Genomic DNA, 27,997 nt, shown 5'->3' with positions numbered 1-27,997 from the left:
ACAATCTGATACTCCTTTAGATAGTCACCAGAGGATGTGAAACAACGGAAATGACCCTACGGAGGAATGGGTTGGGCCAGCTTGGATTCCACGTTAACTTCGAAGGAATAGTAGCAGATGTGGAGCCATTTGGTTTTGCATGGAAGGCAGGCCTAAGGCAAGGGAGCCGTCTAGTTGAGATCTGTAAAGTGGCTGTGGCAACCTTGACTCATGAACAAATGATTGACCTTTTACGCACATCGGTGACAGTAAAGGTGGTGATTATTCAGCCACATGAGGATGGATCACCTAGAAGGTAACAAGCAACAGTCCTTATTGTGACATTTCCAACTGTCTTTTCTTTGCTGGTGCTTATTATTTGGCTTTTTAACAAGTGCTGTCTTTGGTAAAGGCCCTTAGGAAATGGATATTGTCTCTCATATTTGGTAATAATGGGATTGTGGTTGTTAAAGCAATTCAGGAAAAAAGAGCCATTACCTTGTAATAAAAGATAAAATGTGATCCTGTAAGCAATTTAATGGGAAATTGACTTTATAAGGTTTGAGAGAATAAGAAGTAAACTAAAGTGCAGCATGACTGAACTATTTAAAAAATTGGTTGTGACTTCTCTTCCACAGGAGACAGTTTTATTATTTTAATATTAGTTTTGCAAATTGGGAATCCTTGCCTGAACAATAAACTCTTATTTCCTTTGAGGTTTCTTTGACTTCCAACTATTGAGATAAGGGACTTTTATTTTAACCTGTGATTAACAAACAGAGAAACATTGGATGTGAGAAATATATGGGATCATGCCACAGCTTCTTTCCCATTCTCTGTAAATATCTGCTCTAAGTCGTTCACATTAACTGTTGAATCATATCAGTCAAATCATTAGCTAAAACTAAAATCTTGCTGTAACATGAAATAAATGGGTCATGCTTGGGAAAAGAGCATAAGAAAAGATGACTGTATCATTCTTTCTGTGGGTGGGGTGCAATGCCTGCCAGTGCCTCTTTGATTAGGGTGCTGTTCGTGGCCAGAAGATCTTTGCCTTGTTGCCACCATTTGAATAAAAGTACATCAGCTGACAACTTAGATTCAAAACTTCACAGAAATCCAATCTTATCTCACTCATCCTTTACCTATGCACCATGAGTTTGGTTAATGAGTCTGAATTAGAAGTGTGCTTCAGTAAATTGAATTACTTGCTTGTCTCCTTCTTAAATCTTCTGTTGATATTCTTTTAATTTAACAAAGGAAAAAAAATAGGCATGCTGCTCGTGGCATGAAAATCAGCCATAAAATTTTACATCATGTACAACAGTGTGGAGTTATTGGCAAGCTGTGCACGAATGCTGGTGTGTTTTGTTCTTCAAGCAGTCACTGGATGGATGAATGACACAAAAAGTTCTCTTCCCTGCCATAACCTGCACCTCCAAGTTTTGGGTTCCTTTTGGGGGAGGGAGGGGGGGAGAGAGAGACACACACACACACACACCTCTGCAAGTGAGCTACTTGCATATAATTTGCAATTAAGTCTCTCTCTGCTTAGCTCAGCTTTTCTCTCCATCTGCTTCTGAATATGAATTTTCACTGTCTTGTGTAGTGCACATTCCCAAGCTGATTACAAAGTATAAGCCTAATGAGCTGATCCATTATATTGAAGATAAAATGTATATTTTATAGTGCTTGGTAGAATTATGTATTGTTTGAGCAGTTTTTACATATCATGTGATAACTGAAAAAATGTAAAATTATGAAGTCAAAATTCAGTATAATACACTAAGAGATGCATTGCACCTGCTCTATCTGTAAGTTAGAGTTCTAGCTGTGTGCCACTGAACTGGAAAGAAAACTTCAAAGCATCTCTTGGGGAACCAAAATATAGATTCTTCACATCTTTCAGAACTGGGTAACTATACACTACTTAAAAATAAATTGAAGATTACTTTTAAATTTACAGTCTAGCTGTAAAATGTGTAAAGCACCAGTGCTTTATTAAAATAAAAAGCCATGTAATCAAAAATAAAGTTACAAAAGAAATGGGAATCTTCATTCCTGCCTTTTCTGTTCATTTGGCCCAGTTCTGATCCCACTGAAGTGAAAGTCCCAAGATTTTCAGAAGTGTGACTAGTGATTTTGGGAGCAATTTGAGATGTTCAGAAATTGCTGAGAACCCACCCACCCTTTCCCAAAATTGATAATTGAAAGAGAACAGACAGACAAGAGGTGGGGGAAAGGAACACAAAGGTTGCAGGAGCATTAACAGTGTTGAGCAACTCTTCCTGCACCCAGCAGTTTAGATGCCTTCCTGATTTGCTATATGATACATTTAAATGCAACAATTCAAGGGCACTCAGTTTATTATCTCCCTTAAGTGTTGTCTAATACGCTGTGATCTTAAGGATCTGGCTGCAGACCAAGGGCGTTTACATGCACATGTTTTGGATGATATCCAGGAATCCTCCCTTTGGTGGAAACCTGGAGACAACCTCCAGGGGCAAATCCCTAGTGAAATGCTCCCTGTGCTAGAGTTCCAAGGTAGGCTACTCCTTGCAGCAGGGAGCATAGATGAAAGTTTATTGTAAGTGTTCTTAGAAATAATATACAATCAGTTTGCTATGACCCCACACATCTTGCTCTTTCTCCTCCCTCCCCGCTCGATGGGCAAGGAATGAGATTCTTTCGTTTTGTCTACCTCTAGTCACTTAGGCCATGTCTCCTCCTCGTTCTCCTCCAGGCTCCTTGAAAAAAAGTAGCATAAGGAAACTGTCACTATTCAGGGCAGTTGTTTAAAAAAACTTTCTCCAGTTTTTCCTAATTTCTCTTAGAATAAGCAGAAATGAGAAGGATACTTTCCCCAAGGATATTTCTCAAGGACCATGAGTGTACTAGCTTCAGGGATACAATATGGGCCTCCATCCTCATTTCCTTTTGTTTATTGTGGAATACCCACTGCAGCAGGCACAACAGTAGCTTCTGGTGGTAAATCAAAGAACTTCTATGGGCCAGCATGGTCTCAGGCATACATGCAGCCCAAGGCAAAGCCTCTTCTGAGAATTAATGCTTTTTGGGAGACTGGATGTGAAAAAGTCCTTAGGCCAATGAATGAGCATTTTAAATTAGAGAAATGCAGCATGCTTGCTTAACCTCCCTTTTGGTTGACCCCACTGAAGTATGTCTGCATTTGAATTGGAAGGTGTGATTCCCAGCTCATGTAGACATACCCACGCTAGCTCTTCTCGAGCTAGCATGCTAAAAATAGCAGTATGGCTGGGGTAGCATGGGCAGCAGGTTGTACTAGCCACCAGAGTACATACATACCCAGGGGGCCTGCGTATGTTACTTGAGCAGCTAGCCTGAGCTGTTGCCGGTGCTACCCCAGCCACACTGCTATTTTTAGATGCTGGCTCTAGCAGAGCTAGAGTGGGTATGTCTGCGCAAGCTGGGAATCGCACCTCCCAGCTCAAATGAAGATGTAGCCCATGAGACCATGGTCATCCATTCCATTAGAAGCCAATGTCTCTTCCAAAGATACCTGCACTCAGATGATTGAGGAGACTGTAGGAATTTTGAACTATCTGCAACCCTGTTGAGCCCTAACGCTTAGGCTGCATATATTTGGAGGGCATGCATGGAACTGGGGGGGAGGGGGATCTCAGATAATGTAAAGCAATTCCAGCTCCCCTAAGAGTCATCATGAAGCAACTGAGTATTTTTGGTCAGCAATCATGCCTCTTAATAAATGACACTCTGCTAGGTTTCCTGGATGTTCTTTACAAGTGTTTTGGCAATGATAGTGTGGTACTGTTTAGCTTAGACATTGCGCAGAAGATTTTTCAGGCAGTGAAATAATAGATTATCTTCTTTAAGGAGTTTTTAATTATTTGGAAATTGCCTGGACACTTTTTCACAAACCATGTGATTAGAGCTATTTGGAATGTCCCAACTAGTCCTGAGTTCCAGGGCGGGTGGGTATTTAAAGCTATTAATAGTTTCCAAAAACTTAGTAGGCACAAGACTGGAAGTAAGGTGGCTGAACCAGTTTGTAGGGTGTCAGAAGTTCAGGATGGAAACCATGTATTAATCTCTTCTAGGACTATCCCCTGAAGACTCTCTGGAATTAATCTGCAAGAAAGATGCATATCTACAAATCCTGATTCCTGCATTTCAGGTGGTTCAGCCCTACTTCTAGTACTTGATCCTTTCAATGCTTTTGATTACTGCCCAAGGATCTTCCTGTAAACCCTGATGTAGTAGTGGCAGTAATTCTCCTGGGGGCAGGGGGGATTTGTGTGACGGGTTGGACCCCCCCACCCCACCCTGGTCCAGGATGCCACCTGATGTACTGCAGTTTCACTGAGCCTCCTGCTCCACTAGCCTGGGCTCCATCTCCCTGTTTTGCTGAATCAGGTTCTCCGGCCTCTGGCAGCACACACACACAGGTAGAGATGCACCAGCTGTAGAATCACACACAGTCTGCAAGCAGCAGTCTCTGGGAAGATTCAGGTAGGAAATTGCCCAGGACTCAAGTACACACACCCTTTGGGTAGTAAACCCAAAATAATATTGTCTTGTGCTGTATAGAAAAGTCTTCACAGCGCAAGCTCATAAAAATTTGCCCTCTCCCTCAATGTGGAGAGAGAGATGCACAGCTTCTTGCCCCTCCCAGATATGAATTGCACAAACTGGGTTATGTTATAAACAAGAAATAAGTTTATTAACTGTAAAAAGGCAGATTGTAACTGATTATAAGGGATAGCAAACAGAACAAAGCAGATTACTAAGCAAATAAAACAAAACATGCATACTAAGCTTAAGATCTTGAAGAGACTGGTTTCAAGAAGTAATTTCTCACCCTAAATGTTCCTTTTGGGCCGGTTGCAGAAATTCTTGAAGTTAGCTACCTTTCTTGCAGCTTAAATTCTCAGGTATTTTATTCACAGACCAGATCCCTTTTCCAGCCTGGGTTCAGTACTCCTCCCCCTTTCCCTTTGTCCTTGTTCCTTAGGTGTTTCCAGCAGTCACGCTGGCTGGGGAGTCAGTAAAGAGTGAACCTAGATCAGCTTATTCCCCAGCCTTAAATAAGATTTACATAAGGTGGGAATCTTTTGTTTTCCAGTCTTGACCACCTCCTCCTTTTAGTGGAAAAGTACTAGAAGTCCAAGATGGTGTTTTAGTACCAAGTAACATGACCACATGACCTAGTAGTGTCACCACAAGGTCCCTCCCAGGAAGGAGAGGGATGAGTATCTTCAAAGTCTTATTGTTTCTTCCTAATGGACCATCAAGGCTGATGGCCTGTTGTCTGGTGGGTGTTTCCCAAGTACACTCCCAGTTGTAATTGTTACATAGTCAATATTCCTAATTTTAGATACAGAAATGATTCATGCAGACAAATTGGATAATCACATTCAGTAAATCATAACCTTTCCAATGATACCTTACAAGACCCATCTTTCATAAAATATATCTGTTATACTTATGATATGGATATGGCAATTTCCATAAAGAATATGCGGCGTAACGTCACAACTTGTCTTACCTTGTGTAGAGTTTTGGCTCATCGGAACATGGTCATCTTGTTTCAGCAGTCTGCTTTTGTGGGAGCAGGAACTAGTCAGATTCAACAAGCGTTTCCATCCCTGGAAAGAATCATTCAGCAGATTGAGATGCAAGAGCCTCTTCTGCTCACTCCTGGAACTGATTGTGATTTGGTCTTAGCTACACCTGAGGAGCCACTAGCAGATTTTTTTGAATTTAGGAGTGTAGTTATTTGAACTAGAGGAGAAATAAGATCCACCAAAAGATGAAAAGAGAGAGCATCTAACAAAATATGCCCCAGGTGGTTCCAATTCATGTGTAGTTGACAACAGACTCCAGTATCTTGGCTTGGGCAGCCTGTATAAACCATAGGATGGCACCAGGTGTTTGTGTGGAGTTGTCTCTGATGTATGCCATTGAGCACAAGAGAGGTACGCCCTCTGCACCATGGGAGATAACCCTTTTATTGTCAAGTCTTTGTCAGAACCAGCATTGTGGCAGCAGTAGCTTACATAAATCAGCAAGGGGCACTCAAAAAACATTTCCTGTCGAGAGGAGTTTCTTTCCATTGTGGGGCATAATCAAACCTTTGCTTCATTCAGGTTTTGCATGTCTAGAGGGAGGATGGTGGAGAAGCAGAGAGAGGTTTCATACATATTTTTGCATTATTTCATTTAACCTACTATTGTGTCATGAGATTTTGCTCACTGGAGAGAATTTATTTTCCAACTCATATTTAATAATAATAATAAAAAACCTACCAGAAGGAAAAAAACATTTTCTTCCAATGCATGATACTTTATTTCATGAAGTTTCTATGTATATATGGGGGTGATCCTGGAGAACTGTAGTCAGCACTTTAAAAAAATCAAATTCTAATAATAATTGTACGGCAGAAGACATGAGTTTACCTTTGACTTGTGACTGGCCTATTTTTATCTTCTTGTATTTTAATCTCATTTCTTATGAAAGCACTGTAGTTTAAATGACATTTTATGAACGTGTAATTAAATACAAAGAAAATCAGAGGTTTTGAATTCTACCATTAGATGTATCTTAAATTTATCTCAGATTAGCTATCAATAAGACATTGATATTCATTAACCGCTCCATTTCTACTAGAATCAAAGTACAAATAGAAATTTGGCTCTGAATGAGAACATACATCTAATCTTAGCTAAGAAAACTGCATTTGTTTCATAGAACAACCACCTAACGTTTTATTAAAGCCCCTTTTCCAGTTACTGAGAGAATCAACTGATTCTTCCCTGGCTTGAAAGGGAAGCAGTTTTCACTTAAAGCTGTTGACTGCTGAGTTTTAGGAATAAAGAGCAGTAAGGACTTCCTCTTTGGGGAGGAGGGGTGCTTATTAGCACTGGCCTCTTGCTGGGATCAGGTTCTGGAGTGAGTTTACTCGCATTGGATATGACTGCTGTGTAGTGGTTTGGGAATTACACTCTTCAAATGAAAATGAGAGTTTAAAGTGTGGAAGGGTGTTTCCAAAGCAGTCCAGCCCCAGACCTTAACTGTTTTAGTTTGATTTTAAATAGGGATGATAGTTTACCTGCGATGTAGCCTTCAGTCCCCCACCATTATAAGTTTTTTATTACATCTTGTAAGTATGAACACATCTAGAATATTAACACTGAATCATTAACTGTGAGTTTTTATTTTTAATATAAGATCATTTGCAACATAATTCTTTCCAGCACAAAGAGAGATGCCTTGGAATCTTGCTCACGTTTAAAGATGGTGGTTGTATGGGTGAGGAGGGGGGAATTATTCAATGCAATATATCAGACTCAAACTGTCAACACATTCACATAATAGATGTTTTCCATCACTTTCTTATTCATTCCTGCCAGTATATCATTGCATGTTGACTCCCTGCACTTCTGCTCCACTTGAGAGCAGAAGTCTGCCTGCAAAATCAATCACAGGATCAGAGCCTAAGTTTGCTAATTAGCAAAAGTAATAAACTTGTTTTAGACTTTGAAATTGACAGAACACTTACCACCTTGTTTTCTTCAGCAATTAAGTCATAATGAGCAAATTGGGATATCACAAATATTTTCGTGGCAACACACTGATGTTCATCCACAGAGGAGAAACTGCTTTTTAAAAGATAAATACCTTCTGTTCCAGTAGAGTGTAAGAACATGCTAGACAATGCATTGGTTTTTGTATAAATGTTCATATTTCAAGTTTGCTTCAGTAGGACTCTATCTTTAAGAAGATTTTGTGCCTTGCTGCTCTGTTGTTGTCAGTGTGCCCAGTGTTGTCATAGCAATGCTTAGAACTATGCACACTTTGTCACAATAAAATAATGAACTGAATTTTAACTTGCATTCCTTGACATTATCACAATAGTGCTCAGAGATGATACCATATGCTTTGATCAGCCAAGCCAAATCAATGAGTTCTTCCTTCTAGTTCTAAGTCCCTTTTAAACTGTGAGCTTCCATAACTACTATGGAATGGTGACTTAAAATCTGAGAACAAACAAATTCAAAACTAACAAACAGCATTCAGATGGACCAGGAATAGAGACATAAGAGCAGCCACTGTGCCAGGATGGTTTCAGCAGCCGTAGTTTCAAGTGACCGGTCTGTGAGCGAGTTAACAGCTTGGAGTGACTTTGGGGATTTATAGCTGCTGCTCCTATACTCAGCTGCTGCCAGTTTTGAAATATTTGTTGTTTTAGAGTTTTGTGGCTATTCCTGAACTTTCTTGGAGTTATCATCAAACCCTGCTGAGATTTACTCTCTTTCCTTTAAGAATTTTTCTAAAGCTGTCTGCCAGTTAAATTAAGAATTGTGTAATGATTTTCTTTTTTTTTTTTTTTTAAGTCCTGATGTCAGTCTGTGAATTCCTGGGGTTTAAGATCAGGGAGAATTATTTCTTTAAGATCAATCCTTTAGGCTATTAACAATTTGTAATCTCATACTGATGGCCATTGTGCATGACTGACTGCACTGAAGGCTAAAGCAGAAAAATGTGCAACTCTCTGAAACCTTAACTGATAGTTTTATTTATACAAATTGAGCTTGAAAATACCAAGGCTTTAAATGGCGTTTTAGTTGTGGCCAATGCTACAAGACTGAAATGCTTGAAAATATCTGAGACTTGTAATTTGAGAGTACTAGATTTTTCAGAGGCAACAGAAGGAACTAACCTTAAGGAAATGTAAGAAATTTATTGCCATACTAGTTCAGACCAGTGGTCCCTCTACCCAAATATCCTGTCTTCTGGCAGTGGCTGATGCTAGATGCTTCAGAGGGAATGAACACAAAGGTTTAGGAACACCCAGAGCATGAGGTTGCGTCCCTGACCATCTTGGCTAATTTGGTAGACCTATCCTCCATGAACTTTAGCTTATTCTTTCTTTAACCCAGTTATACTTCTGGCCTTCACAACATGCCCTCCAACGTGTTCCACAGGCTGGCTGTGCACTGTGTGAAAAAGTACTTCCTTACGTTCGTTTTTAACCTGCTGTCTATTAATTTCATTGGGTGAGCCCTGGTTCTTGTGCTATGTGAAAAAGTAAATAACACTTCTTTATTCACTTTCTCCACACCATTCATAACTGCTATTTGCAAAAGTTAAAGCTGCCTTATCTTAAAGCCCCCTTTTTTTTTTGGTGTGTGGAGATATTTCTGCATTGAAATGAGTATGCAAGAGTATCATGGAGAATACAGATATATCAAACAGGAATTTGATTTTACAAAGTTATGTATTAGTGAACGAAATAGCTTATACTATTGTACCTAACTCAGCTTTCTGCATTTTTTTCCCAAAAGCTTTATCTGTTTTTGTAAACCAGAGGAAGAAATATATAAGTTGCTAATTTGGACTTGTTTTTCTTTCTCTTGTAACTATCATGTAATTAACAAACTTCTTGGTATGTCTAAATTCTGGAAGGGAAAATTATGTAATTTGAGTGAGAACTTAATAGTTTTTGTTCTGTATCTTGCAACCTGGAATTTTGCTCAATTTGAAGTGTCCATTGTTACATTTTGAAAGTGTTATGTGCATGTTATCTTGTAATACCAGTATTTTACTTGTTTTAACAACCATACTTAAAAGAAATAACACAAATTACTTCCCTTGTAAATAAGCCTTTATTTCAAAGGATCTGTTTTTTTCCAGTAGATAAATACAATATGCTTACAGGGTGCAATGATTACTAAAAGCAAATGACCCGTACTGAAACTTCTTGCAGCTGCAAATAGTGTGTGAATTGCTGAAGGTAGGGTGTATATAGTAATGCATTAGAGACCTAGTTAGTTTAATGACCCACATCCTTAGCAGTCATTTAATTGCTTCTGTAGTTGATTCTTGTTAAATGAAACACCCTTGTTTCATCCTTTTTATTGAAGCAATAATAATGGTGAAGATCGAGAAATTGTGTGTGTGTGTGGGGGGGGAGGTTATTCCATTATATTACTACCCATATAATGAAGCCTATAAATGACAGTGTCTTACTCTGTATTCCAAATCAGTTTGTGTTCAACTTCAGTATCTTGGTTTAGTATGGTTAATAGACATTTTATAGGGGGGGCAGAAAAGAAAGAAGTCTGATAACGTGCTTTTTGTTTCTTTGTATTCTGTAAGTCTGTTACTAAATGGTTGATTGTCCCGTTATCATGCAGGAGCGTTTATATCTGTAGTTTCTAGTAATGCAAATGGAGTTATTCCTGCTTGCATCAGTGGAAGAAATCTTGTATGATAAATTTTCAAAGTGCTTCATGGGAATTTAGTGGAGAGAATCTACATTATATAAAGATAGGTGAACTTCTGGTTTTTGTTTAGTCCCTGGCTTGTTTATTTCTTGGTAGCTTTTTATAGCAGTATGAAATTATCTGTTTTGGTGATGAAAGTATCCAGGATTAGGAGAAAAGTGTTTTACTTTGGACTTTTTTTATTTTGCACAACCAAGTAGCAATCAGCTCAGAATTCACTTTGCACAAAATGTTTCTTTCTGCTCTACATCTGAAAGTTTATTAGCAGCTATAATGATTTTTCTATATTCTTTAAATGGTTTACAAAAATCCTTTAGAAAAGATTGCTTCTATTGATTTGTTTTCTCTTGAAAATGAATACTCTGAGCCATTACTTCGGCTAGAAGTGTAGATTTTGAATGTAACTCCATGCACCATCATTGAAAATCCCTAAAAGAACCTTTGTGTGTTAAATTTGATGTGTGCTTTCTTTCCAAAAGAAGCCCACTTTCATATTGACTTTGACATTGTCCTAAGCCTCACCTGTCGATCATATAGAGTCATAGACTTTAAGGTCAGAAGGGACCATTATGATAGTCTAGTCTGACCTCCTGCACAATGCAGGCCACAGAATCTCATCTACTCACTCCTGTAATAAACCCCTAACCTATGTCTGAGCTATTGAAGTCTTCAAATCATGGTTTAAAGTCTTCAAGGTGTAGAGAATCCTCTAGCAAGTGACCCATGCTCCACGCTGCAGAGGAAGGCGGAAAAACCCCCAGGGCCTCTGACAATCTGCCCTGGAGGAAAATTCCTTCCCTACCCCAAATATGGCAATCAGCTAAACCCTGAGCATGTGGACAAGACTCACTAGTCAGACACCCAGGAAAGAATTCTCTGTAGTAAATCAGATCCCACCCCATCTAACATCCCATCACAGGCCATTGGGCATATTTACTGCTAATAGTCAAAGATCAATTAATTGCCAAAATTAGCCTATCCCATCATACCATCCCCTCCATAAACTTATCAAGCTTAGTCTTGAAGCCAGATATGTCTTTTGCCCCCACTGCTCCCCTTGGAAGGCTGTTCCAGAACTTCGCTCCTCTGATGGTTAGAAACCTTCGTCTAATTTCAAGTCTAAACTTCCTGATGGCCAGTTTATATCCATTTGTTCTACTGTCCACATTGGTACTGAGCTTAAATAGTTCCTCTCCCTCCCTGGTGTTTATCCCACTGATATATTTATAGAGAGCAATCATATCTCCCCTCAGCCTTCTTTTGGTTAGGCTAAACAAGCCAAGCTCTTTGAGTCTCCTTTCCTAAGATAGGTTTTCCATTCCTTGGATCATCCTAGTAGCCCTTCTCTGTACCTGTTACAGTTTGAATTCATCCTTCTTAAACATGGGAGACCAGAACTACACACAGTATTACAGATGAGGTCTCACCAGTGCCTTGTATAACGGTACTAACACCTCCTTATCTCTACTGGAAATACCTCGCCTGATGCATCCCAAGACCGCATTAGCTTTTTTCACGGCCATATCACATTGGCGGCTCATAGTCATCCTGTGATCAACCAGTACATCGAGGTCCTTCTCCTCCTCTGTTACTTCCAACTGATGAGTCCCCAGCTTATAACAAAAATCCTTGTTATTAATCCCTAAATGCATGACCTTGCACTTTTCACTATTAAATTTCATCCTATTACTATCACTCCAGTTTACAAGGTCATCCAGATCTTCCTGTATGATATCCCGGTCCTTCTCTGTATTGGCAAACCTCCTAGCTTTATGTCATCCGCAAACTTTATTAGCACACTCCCACTTTTTGTGCCAAGGTCAGTAAAAAAAAGATTAAATAAGATTGGTCCCAAAACCGATCACTGAGGAAATCCACCAGTAACCTTTCTCCAGCCAGACAGTTCACCTTTCAGTACGACCCATTGTATTCTCCCCTTTAACCAGTTCCTTATCCACCTTTCAGTTTTCATATTGATCCCCATCTTTTCCAATTTAACTAATAATTCCCCATGTGGGACCGTATCTCATGCCTTACTGAAATTGAGGTAAATTAGATCCACTGCGTTTCCTTTGTCTAAAAAATCTGTTACCGTCTCAAAGAAGGAGATCAGGTTGGTTTGGCACAACCTACCTTTGGTAAAACCATGTTATATTTTGTCCCAATTATCATTCACCTCAATGTCCTTAACTACTTTCTCCTTCAAAATTTTTTCCAAGACCTTGCATACTACAGATGTCAAACAGGCCTGTAGTTACTCGGATCACTTTTTTTCCCCTTTCTTAAAAATAGGAACTATGTTAGCAATTCTCCAGTCATATGGCACAACCCCTGAGTTTACAGATTCATTAAAAATTCTTGCTAATGGGCTTGCAATTTCATGTGCCAGTTCCTTTAATAGTCTTGGGTGAAGATTATCTGCCCCTCCCCCCCAATTTAGTCCCATTAAGCTGTTCGAGTTTGGTTTCTACCTCGGATGTGGTAATATCTACCTCCATATCCTCATTCCCATTTGTCATCCTACCATTATCCCTAAGCTCCTCATCAGCCTCATTAAAGACTGAGGCAAAGTATTTGTTTAGATATTGGGCCATGCCTAGATTATCCTTAACCTCCACTCCATCCTCAGTGTTTAGTGGTCCCACTTCTTCTTTCTTTGTTTTCTTCTTATTTATATGACTATAGAACCTTTTACCATTGGTTTTAATTCCCTTTGCAAGGTCCAACTCTACATGCCTTTTGGCCTTTCTCACTTTATCCCTACATGTTCTGACCTCAATAAGGTAGCTTTCCTTGCTGATCCCTCCCATCTTCCACTCCTTGTAGGCTTTCTGCTTTTTCTAATCATCTCTCTGAGACGCTTGCTCATCCAGCTTGGTCTACATCTCCTGCCTATGAATTTTTTCCCCTTTCTTGGGATGCAGGCTTCTGATAGTTTCTGCAACTTTGACTTGAAGTAATTCCAGGCCTCCTCCACCTTTAGAGCCACAAGTTCTTCAGTCCAATCCACTTCCCTAACTAATTTCCTTATTTTTTTCAAGTTAGCCCTTTTGAAATAAAAAACCCTAGTCACAGATCTATTTCTGTTTATCCTTCCATTTAGTTTGAACTGAATTAGCTCATGATCACTCAAACCAAGGTTGTCCCCTAAAACCATTTCTTCTATGAGGTCTTCACTACTCACCAAAACCAAATCTAAAATGGCATCCCCTCTTGTTGGTTCAGCAACTACTTGGTGAAGGAATCCATCAGCTATCGCATCCAGGAAAATCTGAGCCCCATTATATTTTATTACTAGCACTTGTCCTCCAGTCTATATCTGGGAAGTTAGTCTCCCATGATTACTAAATACTAATTATATCTTAAACAAAATCTCAAGATAATTCAGACTTCGGGGAGGCTTTTTTGGTCTGAATCCTTGTCTGAATACACTTATTTTAACCCAATGGATTTTATGATATGTATCTTTTTATATAACAGAAGCTTGCTGTTTTCATGGATTTTTTTATAGCTAATGTTATTAAATTCTGTCACAGACTTCCTAGGTATAAAGTAACTTGACAAGATATGTTCTGTATACTATATGTTTATGAAGCATCCTTTGAATCATCATCTTCCACTTCAAGACACTTATGTTTTGTACTTTCTCACACCATTATTATGGTCTTTAAATATTCCCTAGTGCTTTCCTCTTTCTTCTGCTGTTTCAGTAGCTCCATCCATCAGTGGTAAAGAAACAGAAGACTGTTTTCTGTTGACCAACCCAATGCGCACACATCTTTCCTCTCCACTTAAATTCCACACTTTATTCAAGCTTGAGAGAATTTCTTACCCTTCCAAATTAGGGCCCAAGTTGATTTCTCATTTGGCTCTATGTAAGCAAAAAATAGATGAAGTTCTGCAAGGAAAATTTCAAAGTGCAGGGCCAGAAGTACCTATTGAAGTATCCTATTGAAGATATGATCCATTTCTCAGTGGGTGACAAATCAGATCAATCTATCTAAGATGACTATCACCTTGGCATGTAAGCACCAATATCTGTGTATGTTCACACAGTTTTCCGTGACTTTGGAATTTGAGTCACTCTCAGGGCATAACCTCAAGGAAAATGGGCACACTGTGTTCACTGACCCTCTGTGTGCGTATTGTCCCACATAAAGGAGGAACCACTGCATGCCTACTGTGCTGCAAGCTGGAATATGGAAAGCTACTACAGAATGTGTTATGGCTGCCTGTCTCTCTTTCCCCAACTAGCCTGTTGGTTGAAACAGGAGGCTGTGCTAAGAGCCTTGCTGGGTCTGTTTGGGGCACTGTGGGAGAGTGTGATAGACAAGGTCTTTAACTCTGAAGAAAGTGATATGATATTACAAAGGAATCTCTCTAGCACTAAGATCTATCACACAAAAGATGTAGCTGCCCCCAGTACCAGATAAGTGGAGAGGAGGAGGAGGAATCTGTGGATGTGCCTGCCTGCTCCAGTGTTCCCTCATCTTCTCCTTCCCCCCACTAATCTCACTCAGATTCTAGGAATCCACCATTTCTGACCCTGAAAGATATTTTTAGTTCATATCAATTAGAATTTGGCTTTGTTGTTGTGGAGTCAGAGTGAAACCAAGGTTAGCAAACTTGTTACCCAAAAGAAGGATTATTCATCAGTTGAAGATGGCACACTTGGGAAGTAAAATAACCACTTTTCGGGCAGTAACCCTGTTGTTTGCCAAAACTCCAAACCTTATATTTTTACATTAAAATGAATGCTTAGGACTCAGAAAGCTCTAATTTGGTTGCTTTTCTTTGTTTGATATTTTCTAATCATTGCATTCTTAATGCCTTGTAGCAGGCTTTTTTTCCAAAATGTGTTGCTCCCAGAAATTCAGGGTTATTCTCAGGAGACAGCAAGAAAATTTGTGTTTCTTTGCTCTGTCAATGGTATGGAACTTAGTTATGTTTCCATTTAACCCTAAAGTTGAATGTGTCCTCATTTTTCTTCCAGTTTCTATCCAGCACAGTAATTACAAGCTGCAGAAGCACGGATGTACATTTATTACTGAGCAGAGAAAATAGCTAAAAACTTGTATGTAATTGATCTATCAACCTTATCTAAATTTTTTAAGCATTTCCTTTTGGTAAGTCTGATGATGATCTCAAATTATGCCCTCCACTAGAAGTCTTGTACAAATCAGTTTAATTGATCTGATATGTCAGCAGAAGTAAAATGTAATTAATAATGATGTTTTAATTTCGTGTTCACGAGAGCAGATTTTTGTAGCTGACTTTGCATTTCAGACTTGATTGATATTGAATTATTTGTGAAAAAGGCTTCAACCACTAGTTCTATATGAATGATTCCTAAATCTCTCTGACCTGTCTTCCTCCTCCAAATCTTGCATCTCCACATGTCTCTGACATCACTTGCATGTTCCACCATCATTTTAAGCTTCCAGCACTAGGTATCTTCTCTTTCTTCCTGATATCACGCCCTGACTTTGCTCCTCCCTCTCGTTATTGTTAACTTCATTATATCATTCCCTTTTCCTAGGTTTACAGCTGTGGTATGACTTTTTTCCTTTCCCTTTCTCTCTCTCTCTCTCTCCTCCTTCTAAGGATTTTTCCTTCCTTCTGATCCTTTGCCTTCCCCATAAATTTTGTATCATGTCATCTTTTGTGTGTGGTTGTCTTTTTGTATTCTTTGGGACTTGGAAATGTGTCTTGTTCTGGTTCTGTGGTCCTGTTCTCATTAGCGCAAACTGCAGGTTTGATACTTCTTCACTGATCACACAAGTGTGCCAATCAGGTTGTAGTTTTGTTTTGTTTTTTTATGTCCTGGTCATCCACTTTATCCAGTGCATGTACTATTTCACCGTTCTTCATGTCTCTCACATACAGCATTGCATCTCCAATGGCATTTAAGAAACTTCCAACTTGCTTGTGGGCTCAGCAGCCCAAAGCTTTCCTTTTAAACTAAAAATGAAGATCTTGGTAAGAGCACATTGCCAACTTCAGCTCTTCACATCTCACATCATGAGTGCTTACCACTTGTACTGATAGAACTGGTAGGGCTGGTGGCAGCTTCATCATCAGAGGTCACTAGCAACATCGTGCATTTATGATGCTATACATTATTTTAACTAATATTTTCATCAGTTTGTTGACTTGTGACAGTATGCGGTTAATGTTAGTAGGTTTCTGGAGGGCTGTGAGGACTAAGTTATAGTAACATGGATTGACCTTCATTGTTTGGCCAATATTGTCCAGGTAGAATCTCTAGGCTTGATCCAAAGCCCATTGAAGTCAGCGGGAGTATTTGCATTTACTTCAATGGGCTTTGAACTATGCCCTCTGAGGAAGATGTTTGCATGCTTTCTGTGGCCCTGCTTGAAATCAGATAAAACATGCATGTTCATCAATAAAATCTGGAAGCTATTTCTGACCATATCTATGCCTGCTAGTTATTTACTGGAATTTGTTTGGCTGTCTGACCAAAACACAACAGTTTCTCTGAATCAAGAGGATAGTCCTGTGGTGAAGGCACTTGACAGGGATTTGGAGGATACAGGTGCAGTCCCAGTTCTGCCATGATCTTCCTGTGTAACCTTGAGAATGTCCATTAGTGTCTCCATTCATCATTTTCCCACCTGTAAAATTTGAATAATTCTTCCTTTCACCATTCTGCAAGTTCCATCAAGCTCATGGTTGCCTCCACATGTTCCTTCAAATATTTTTGTGGGCATACTCGCTTGCTAAGGTGGAAAAAGTTCATGAACCCAGTTTTACAGTTCATAAAGGAAGATGAGGAATTTGGCTGGAAACACACAAATGAAGCAGAACAAGGAGGCAAGAGTCAAACCGTAGATCAGCTGAGATCACTGGCATATCCATTTTGTTCTGAGAATTTAAGGAGCTGGAAATTGAGCATTTTGAGTATGCTACAACACTTGTATTTTCATTCAGGGGAGGGATAGCTCAGTGGTTTGAGCATTGGCCTGTTAAACCCAGGGTTGTGAGTTCAATCCTTGAGGGGACCACTTAGGGATCTGGGGCAAAATCAGTACTTGGTCCTGCTAGTGAAGGCAGGGGGCTGGACTCGATGACCTTTCAAGGTCCCTTCCAGTTCTAGGACATAGGATATCTCCATTAATTTAGGGGGGAGGGATAGCTCAGTGGTTTGAGCATTGGCCTGCTAAACCCAGGGTTGTGAGTTCAATCCGTGAGGGGGCCATTTGGGGATTTAGTTGGGGATTGATCCTGCTTTGAGCAGGGGGTTGGACTAGATGATCTAGGTCCCTTCCAACCCTAATAATCTATGATTCTAAGATTTAGTTGTAGATCCAATTTAATTGTGATCCAAAGTACAACAGCCATGCTGAGTAACAGTCTCATTATGATGGTGGAATGTAATTGAAAAAGACAAGGCTTTCATGTAGTTATCAAGACAGCAGACTCTTAATCATAATATATAAAAGCTCCTTAAATTTTCTCAAGAGCTTTACATTTAACTTTTAAGTATCATGTTAGCCTATTGTAGCTCCTTAAGGGCGCATCTTAGAAGCCCTTCATGTAGGAGCTTGAATAACTATTGAAAGGTTTCAGAGCTTCATGGTTTTTAAAGCTGATAATGTATTGTTACAGACGGCTTCATAAGTGTATTAAACTAAAATGTTTGCAATATTATTTTAACACTGCAGATGACCACAGCTGCTGCTTTTTATGTGCGAAGCTGCAGTAATCAGCACTGTCAGGTGACTCGGAGTATTAGTTGTTCCAGTTAAGCTTGTAGGTGGTACTTTTATAAACCTAAAATTGCTATAGGTTAACACATGTTTTCTAAACAGAGGATCCTTAAATGTTTGAGTCCATCTATTTAGCTCAGAGGCCTGAGTACTAACCTACATGCCATTATGAAGGGGAAGAAATGTTCTGGCTTCTGATGTATAGATCTAGAAACTGACTCTGTCATCTGTATTTTCCCTTCTGATCATATTTACTATCTAACTTTTTGAATCGGGGATCTCTTTTTAGTCTGTTTGTCAAAGCAATATGTTGGATGATATGGGGGAAAACTCTCCAGCAATTCCCTACTTCTATTTTACATCATTTAAATATCTTCATAGGAGCATAAGGCTTAGCTTTGGTCTTTGCATTTAAAAAGTAAGTGCAAATGCTTTTGTTAAATACAAATGTCCACATATACCTTTCAAACAATGCAATAAAATGTAGCAAACAAAGGCTCATTAGCAACCCAGCTAAATGTTTAATAGTAAATTATATACGATTTCAGCAGTTCGCCAGGATAATTTTCTAGATCCAAAATAGCAGTGTCAATATTCAGCTGGAAACATACTAGTACACCTCTATCCTGATATAACGCTGTCCTCGGGAGCCAAAAAATCTTACTGTGTTATAGGTGAAACCGCGTTATATTGAACTTGCTTTGATCCACCGGAGCGCTCAGCGCCCTCCCCCCGCCCCCCCCCCCCCCGGAGCGCTGCTTTACTGCGTTATATCCGAATTCATATTATATTGGGTCGCGTTATATCGGGGTAGAGGTGTAGTTTATTTCACATGTCCCCAATACATGGAGTAAATGCAGTTATGACCTTATATTTCTGTAAACTGCAGTACTCTTTCTCTGTATGGTTGTTGTGAAGTAATAAAGTATACCATTCAATCTTAATACTTAACTGCTCTGATCTAATACACAAAAAACACCAAACAACATATTTTTCTTTCTGTGATTTCAAGGAAGATAATGTTCAAAAATACTTTGATATAAGCAATGTATTTACCTGTTTTTAAGTGACTGGGACAGTGTTGGATAACTCCACTGCTTCGTATCGTTTTGTATGTGAAGTCCAATGTGTCCTTATTCAACTTATGAAAGTTGCTTGATTAGATCTGATAGTGATTTGAAATAGGGTTGTTTACAAAACTTTGTTTACAGGAACAATGTCTTGAATCACATAGTCATTGGTTAGCTGAAGGGACATATAATTCCGTTGAGGCAAGTAGCTACAAATCTGTACAAAACTTGGAAGTATTAATGTTAACTGAGGGAGGGGTAATTTGGTGATATAGCATGCTTTTAGATGTGGCAAACTAGATAAACATAATGGTCCTTCTGCACTTAAAATCTATGAAAATGTGATTATAGCAGCTAAATTTAAAATACTTTTTTGGGTTTAAGGATGTAGAGAATGACATGTACATATTGTAGAAAGACCTTGTTCAAGTTACCAAACTAAGTGGTAAGATCAATATCTGGAAAAGCCTGAATTTGTAAGTGAGGTTATCAGCTTAAAGCAAAAACTTCTCACACTCAGGATTCATGAGGGTGAGGGAGGGATGCAGGATCTTAGGGAATCAAATTAGGGGTAGTTTAGATAACAGTTCACATAACCGAAGTTCTTAATCCAATAACGACAATCTATATAGATAATTACATCCCAAAAAATATATTAAAAGGGGTGGGTGGGTTTCAAACAGCCTGTCAGGGGCCTGTAAAGGGCTCCATTGTTTTGTTTTTTTGTTTTTAACTTTACGTTTATGAAGAGCTTGGAAGATGAATTCTTACAGTCAACCATGATGTCTACCATGAACACCTACATGCACAAAAGTGGCCCTCAAAAGTGCAAGCTGCAGCATGTCCATGAACAAAATCAGAAAAGTGCAAGCGGTCTACACGTTTATTTTAAATATATTAAATTTGACCATGTTCCTGATGAACATCCAGGGCCGCCCAGAGGATTCAGGGGGCCTGGGGTCTTCGGCGGTGGGGGGCCCCCGCCGCCAAAGACCCGGCACTTCGGCGGCGGGTCCCGGGGCAGAAGGACCCCCCGCCGCCGAATTGCCGCCGAAGACCCGGAGCGGAAGAAGCTCCAGGGGCCCGGGGCCCGCGAGAGTTTTCCGGGGCCCCCGGAGCGAGTGAAGGACCCTGCTCCAGGGGCCCTGAAAAACTCTCGTGGGGGCCCCTGCGGGGCCTGGGGCAAATTGCCCCACTTATCCCCCCTCTGGGCGGCCCTGTGAACATCCACGAAGGGTTTTTCCACTCTCACTTCTGAGCCTTCCTTAGGTAGTGAGGAGGTTGATTTGGGTTTGTCAGTCTTGTGGGTCCCAAAGTCTCTCTGATTCAGGACAGAAAGTTGCCCGTTGGTTGCTAGTGCAACTATTATGGACATGGACTCTGAAAGCAGTTTCATTATTGAAAGCGTGAAACAGAATTTTGACTTTCACAAGATAGAGCTGACTACTTGGTAGAAAACAGCCCTATTGTTAATTTAGAAAGACTTTTTACCTAGCAAATGCAAAGGAAAGCAAGAATTAAAAGTTTTGGTTCTTTGCTGGCTTTACACCTTATTAGGTGTTTTGACACTTTTGGCTGATGTACAGTTTCACTCTTAAATTAAATAAATTAATGGAGATATCCCATCTCCTAGAACTGGAAGGGACCTTGAAAGGTCATCGAGTCCAGCCCCCTGCCTTCACTAGCAGGACCAAGTACTGATTTTGCCCCAGATCCCTAAGTGGCCCCCTCAAGGATTGAACTCACAACCCTGGGTTTAGCAGGCCAATGCTCAAACCACTGAGCTATCCCTCCCCTCTTGCCTCCTTGTTCTGTTTCACTTGTTCGCTTTTCCAGTCAATTTCCTCATCTTCCTTTGTGAACTGTAAAACTGGGTTCACAAACATTTTCTACCTTAGTGAGAGAGTATGCCTATATATATGTTTGAAGGAACATATAGCGGCAGTCACGTGCTGGATGGAACTTACAGAATGGTTGGAAAAGGACTACATAGTTGACAAAGGTATGCAAACCTTCTATCGGGTGCAGAAAGACATGAGGAGCAATTTTGCCTCATTCGTTGGATATTTTGCTGTATTTAGGTGAGAGATATTTAGCTTTGACAGGTTCCGATGAGAAATTAGACAATCCTCATAATGGTAAGTTTCTGGGTTTACTTGAATTGCTTGCAGAAATGATGGTGTGTTGAGAGATCACGTGGAAGCCATTAAGGCCAGTACCGCAGAGATGACATACTATCAAAATTAATTTATCAATAGGATCACAAGAAAAGTATGACAGACTATTTTTGACAAGGTTAGGAAAGCTAAATAGTTATCTGTTGTGTTTGATTGTACTCCTGAATGGAACAAATGTTTCAGGTGTTAAGGTATCACGAGGTTCTGAAAAATGGAGTGAAGTTTCTTGAGAATTGTGTAGATTTCATGCTAGCCACGCCAAAACTGGGTAGCGTATTAAGGAGATTATTTTAGAGAAGCTGAAAAAAGCTAGTTTAGATATGGCTGATTACAGTGCACAAAGCTATGACAATAGAGGTAATGTGGCTGCAGCATACAAACATATTCAAAATCAAATTAATCAGGTAAATCAATATACGTCTCTCAACCCATGTACTGCTCACTCACTGAATCTTGTAGAAGCTGCTGCAATGGTTGTTCCCTAAATTCTTCTATTTTTTGAATTGTTCAAAGATTGTACATCCTGTTTTCCACTTCTACTAGTTATTGGGATGTGTTGAAAAAGCATATTAGCATTATATTAAAATGCCAAAGCATGACAAGATGGTCAGTAAAGGTTAGGGTGACCAGATAGCAAGGGTGAAAAATCGGGACAGGTGCTGGGCACAATAGGCACCTATATAAGACACAGCCCCAAATACAGGGACTATCCCTATAAAATAGGGACATCTGGTCACTCTAGTAAGGGTAGAGGCCATACATCCACTACAAAATCAGATTGAAGGTATTCTTGATACGTTAGGCAAGTTCAAGGTTTCACACAATCATACCCCAGAGCTTAAGTCCGAAATTGACAGCTTGCAAACAAATTTCAGAGTTTTCACTTTTGTTTTGTTTGAGATGTGGTATACTATCTTATGTAAGAAAGATAGGGTATAAAACAAACCTTACTTAAGCAGCTGCTTAACTGTTTACCCATACCACCTCTCTTAGGGATCTTTGAATTTTGATTGCTTTATTAAATGTAAAGGATTTGAAAGCTGAAATTACTTTTATAGAGTTTATTAAACATCTTTAACAGCAGCCACTAATAGTATAGGATATAAGAAGACAAAAATAGTATTGGACTATAATTAGAAAACTGGTTAATATAACCATTCAGATTTGCAAAATCAAATAACAACCGCAATACTATATAATATTTGTACTCAATCTTGGGAAAGTGACTTTGTTTAGATTTTTGACTGAGTCCCTCAGAGTAGGGGTTCCTTGTGTCAAATGGTTATTAACTCAATTGTTGCTAGTACAACAGAGGAAAAACAATCCAAAGGTAGAAAATAAAATAATTTGGTCAATTGCTTACATGCTAATTCACCAAGGTCTCCTTCTCTGTGGATCTGTAGTAGACAACCCGTTTAACTAATTTCCTAATTAATTATATTAAACCCAGAATCTAACACTCCCAACCATCTAACATTACTTCTACATTTATGACAGACAATATAGACGGAGTGCAGTTTGAGAAGCTTGCACACATGGCCTCATTTTATGTCTGTATGCACCTAGAACGTGAAGGGCAGTATAAAACCATTACCTATCATACACACGTGTTCTACAATCTTGGTTAACAACAGTAACTTGTTGAGTTTTAAAGCTGCTTTACAACAAAATTGATTGGAATCTTTTACAAAACAAAGGCACACAGTAACTCTGTGACAATCTTTAGATCACATGCACAAGCGTATACACCACCATACTAATTAGGTACCCAGTTTCAGGAAGTGATCAATTGACTGATTTGACCTGTCACCCAAGAGAAAGTCTGTTACTTTATCATCAGATCTTCGTTCAGCTGTCAGCTTTCAACTCAGTTATTGTTCACACCAGGAGTTGACAGTGCAAACACGGGCGGAGCAAAGGACAGACATGACTATAGTTTTTTCCCTAATGTGCTAGCAGGCAACCCAAATTGCTAGAAAATAGAAAGAGATAATTAAAGGTACCTGTCTGAGATAGGTACTTTGTCACCAGGAGGACTCCAGATGTCTGATCCTGGACTTCAGTCTTCTTTCTTCCATGTATCTTTGGCTTTCAGAAAGCAATGTGCTGAAGGAGACAGACCTGTTTTATCCTATTTCTGCTGGGTGGTCCAAGTTGGTTCCGTTTCTTGGAGGTACTGGTGTGGACCAATCAGATGGTGACCTGTTCTTCTTCCAAAGATTTGAAACATCCAACCAAAATGAGTCATCCTTTGTCACCATCCAATCAGGGAACAAGACATCACATTGGCTGTTCTTGCAACTGGGGCTGGAATTTTCCAGTATCTGTGTGCAACACATCTCCTCATACCAGCTTGTGTAAGACAAGCGAGGCCATAGCTTTGGTACAACTATCTTGGGACCATCTGTTTTACTCTGGTCAGCAACTTCATTCCAAACTTCATTCATTCCAAACATGGTCCATCCTTGTAGCTCCCAAACATCCATCTTAACATTTTTATTTCAACTGTATTCAGAATCTGCTCTTGTCTCTTCCCAGTCAGTACCCAGTACTTAGATCCTACAACAGTGCAGCCCAATTACCATCTTGAAGATCTTACTTTTCAATTTAATAGGCATTCTTCTTTCACACGTCACTCTGCTTACAGGAGTAAACCCTGTCATTAAAGTTTGCAATATTTTGCCCAAAGTTGGATCACTTTATAGTCAACTTCCCTGTTATAAATATAACTTCATTTAATTACAATATTAGATTCCATCAGGTACCCAGTTTTTCACTACTGTATCTGTTAATATATAATATCTTAATGTTTGATATTACAGACGCTCCCCGACTTACGCAAGCGTTCCATTCCGGAACGCCTTGTGTAACTCGAATTTTGCGTAAATTGGAAACGTATACCCGACAATTATGCCAACAAAAAAAAAACAAAAGAAATTCCCCTCTTATTTCTAGCTTACGGAACTTTTTCTGTAAGTGCGGATTTGCGTAAGTTGGGTTTGTGTAACCCGGGGGGTGTCTGTAATTTAATTTTTAGTTAATTCACTCACTTGTTCACAGACAGGGAAAAGGGGAAGTCTCTTAGCAGCACCAGTGGTACACTCTTGTAAAAGGCTGCAGCAATTCTGAGTTTGCTCACACAGTCTGAAGAAATCTTGCTGTTAGACCTTAAGTTTTTATTCTCACTTCCATCTGTTCTATCTTTTTCTAAAACAGGCTTGATGTCTGGGCAATTCTTCAATAGTAATAACTCATAACTTTGAGGCCTTAGTTACTATACTGACCAAAAATGAATGTTGTGAGCAAAAAATTGCAGAGTCCAGATCTTGACATTCAAACGGCAGTTTACTTGGTGGTCTTTGCGATGCTTTATCAGAATTATGGGCTTCTGGGTTCATTGCTTCTGCTGCTTCATAGGCTGACAAAGTAGGGATTTTCATACAGTTCAAGGAAGGAGGAAAGTAATGCCAGGCAAACTTGCAAAGGATGAAAGGTCAACAGGTCCCAAAAACGTTGTTGAATGTGAGGCTTTCAATCTCCAGTTAGACACAATATTAACACAGTTTGATGATAGGATGTGTAAATAGGATGTGATCATAAAAAGGGCTGCTTTTTTGACAGACGAGAAACTGAAGAGCCTCAACAACGAAGACCTAAAGAGGCATGCTTTAAGTTTAGCAAGCCAGCTAACCCTGGGGATTTAAACTGAGCACTGAGAATGAGATGGAGTTCTTTGCCACTTTTTGCAAGTGAATCTTTAAGGATGACTTGTAAACAAAGGCGCCCATTGATCTCCTTAGCTATACAGACAAAAAGTCTTTAGATGAGTTTCCCTAACACAGAAACAGCTCTGCATAGTTTTTGCTATCTTCCTGTAACCATAGCTGCTAATGAAAGGAGTTTCAGCAAGGTGAAATTAATCGAGACCTCGCTAAGCGTGTCCATAGGGCAGGAAAGGGTTAAATGATCTGCTAGTTATTTTTATAGAGAGCTTGGAAGCAGGCGGGTAGACTGGGATGAGCTAATTAATGAGAATGCATCAGAGGAGGCTAGAAAGGTCCATTTGTAAAAGTACTTAGCAGTGATCGTGGGTTATTTATTATTATTCACATGGGGGGTGGGGCACAGCGGAGGCGGATTTGAATCTTCCAGCCAGACGCAGAACATCCCTGGCACAGCATTGAGAAATGCCAAAATTCAGAAATCCTGGGATGTATTTCAGCGTACTCAAGTGGTTACAGACCCTTCTGCTCCAGCTGTCCTTCTAGCCTGTCCTTGTCTCAGCCTCTTCCACCCCTCTACATGCCCCCCTCTCTCTATAGACTCTTGGTTGCGCAATCCTTGGCATTCTAATCAAGGTGCTTCCTCCTCACTGCCTCAGAACCAGCAGTGGGGAGTATTGAGATCACAGGAGAGACATTTCCCCTGCTCTCAGTTCCAGTGTCACAGCAGATGGGACCAGCAATTACAGGGACAGTGCTGTTCAGCCCCTGCATTCCTGGTTTGGAAAATGCTCAGTGAAGATGGAATATCCAGAGAATGTAGTTGCTACTGCTGTACCATAATTTATTTTTCAACAAACTTGGATAAAGTAGTTAGCATCTGATAATATTTTTTTCATTTTATATACTTGCTGCAACACTGAAAATGAACATAGTATGTTTTTTATTGTTAGAGTTTGATCCAGCAAATGCTGGAGCACCTGAGTACCTTTACACAGTGAGCAGTCCTATTAAATTGTATGCATAACTCACTTGTCCAAAGTGGATCAGGTGCGTAGGCGTTTGCAGGATTGAGACTGAACGTTTTTCTATAAATTCTTAGATTTCCCTAAGAAATGTGTTTTGCTTTAGTCAGCAATGATGAATATACATGTTCTTTTCAAGAAACAGGAAAGCCTTTCTTAAGTTAAATAACTCATGTGATGAGGTAGTAACCTTGACTTATTTTAGCTGCACACTTCTGAGGCCTATATGTATAAAAGCAAATTTTCACGATTTCTCTGTTTATTTAATCTGTAGTATGAGTAGAAATGAGTTTAGTACACTCTGCCTGGCGTACACAGAGAAGTAATCAATAATGCCAGATACTACATAAAAGTATATAAGGTTGCAGGAAAAACTACACATTAAATATTTTTCAACTTGTATGATATTGTATAAATTGAGAAATCGTGTGTGATCGTATAATTTGACTTGTAGTGTGATGCGTACACACAAGGGAACAAAGTTAAGACTGCATTTGCAACCTTAATGTTGGCATTTCCTGACTTCTGAGTGCTTAACTGTGCAATCTTTATAGTTTTCAGATTTTATTGTGTATAATGCAGAATTTAAGACATGGATTAGCTTTTAGTATCTTATATTGCTTTTTCACTTTGAAAGACAGACATCGGAAACACTGGCTTCCACATAGTAGTGAATAGTTTAAATTATTTTTTGTCAGATAGGTGGTTTGTTTTTTGAAGTGTGCAAAAGACTATGCTATATGGGGATGTTTTAGCATTTGTAAGAAAAATATACCCATACCTTTTATGGTAGAAAGATTGTTGTTGGGTTTTTCCCCCCGCTCCAATAAGATTTATTGACATTTTTATTTGCCCTGCAGGGGTTGTTCAGAACTATGCCGAATCCCCATGGTGGAATATAAACTCGACAGCGAAGGCACCCCATGTGAGTATAAAACTCCTTTCAGAAGGAATACTACTTGGCATCGGGTGCCGACTCCTGCTGGGCAGCCTCTTTCTCGTGCATCTCCAATCCTAGGAACATCTGACAGACTGCAATGCCAGCAGCTTCTTCAGCAGGCTCAGACAGCCATTCCTCGCAGCACTTCCTTTGATAGAAAGCTGCCAGATGGTGCAAGGTAATATACTCTGCATTTAATTCCTGTCATTTTCCTAAATGCTTCACTTGTAAACCTCTGTTTTTAGGCCTTGGTATGAAGTTATTTTTAAAGCCTTTTTCGATCATTCATACATTACTCTGTTGGGTTTTAACAGGGATTTAAGTTTGAGATTAAGTGCCAAAGTAAACCCAGTGAACCACAGTTCATCCTAGTTGAAACAAATGACATCTGGGTTTAGTGATAAGTGATAGTGTACAGTAGTACTACTCATAACTAGAGATGGGCAGAATTTTGTGGACTAATAGTTTATTCACTAAACAATGAAGTTTCTGGTAGACCAAAGCTATCCATGAATTCAGCTATCCCACTCAAATTAGGTTGAATTTGGTGAATAGTTTTGCGTCCCCTCCCCCCCAATAAAATAAATAAACACAGCAAAATGTTTTGTTGGACATTTCCAAACCATTTTGACTTTTCATTTTGAAATAATCTTTTGTTTCAACATTTTGCTGTAAAAACCAGCTGAAATGAAACAAAACAAAAAAAATTGTTTCTGGTCAAACAAAACATTTTTTCACTTCAGCAAGAAAAACCTCCTTTTCAGGTTGGCAGCTCTCCCCAAAATGTTTTAGATTTTTCAAACTGAAAAATGAGTGATTCACTCATCACTATTCATAACTTCACCCCATGAGGACTACCAACCATCCCCTTCAACTCCAAATCAAATGAAACAGAAGCTGACTGGCTACTTTTACTCTAAGTTGAGGCACAATCAGTGACGTTACGGAAACCTATGTAGATGAGTGATAAGCATAAATAAAAACAAACCTGTCTCTTGCAAAATGAGTGGTTTAAGCTCATTATTGTATTATGGACACAGTTTCAAAGGATTCTGTAATTCATTA

General features: G+C 39.4%; 1 protein-coding gene across 1 annotated transcript in view; it reads left to right on the top strand.

Annotated features, from left to right (window-relative positions):
• Positions 1-27,997, top strand: part of SIPA1L2 (signal induced proliferation associated 1 like 2) — a 135,616-nt gene that overhangs the window by 58,688 nt on the left and 48,931 nt on the right. Inside the window, exons 8-9 of the mRNA XM_065401456.1 lie at positions 21-295; positions 26,853-27,110. Of these exons, the coding sequence (XP_065257528.1) occupies positions 21-295; positions 26,853-27,110 (533 nt within the window). The remainder of the gene's footprint in view (positions 1-20; positions 296-26,852; positions 27,111-27,997) is intronic.

This window comes from Emys orbicularis, chromosome 3 (genome assembly GCF_028017835.1).
Source record: "Emys orbicularis isolate rEmyOrb1 chromosome 3, rEmyOrb1.hap1, whole genome shotgun sequence".
NCBI classification, from domain to species: domain Eukaryota; kingdom Metazoa; phylum Chordata; order Testudines; family Emydidae; genus Emys; species Emys orbicularis.
This window is presented reverse-complemented; position numbering and strand designations above follow the sequence as displayed.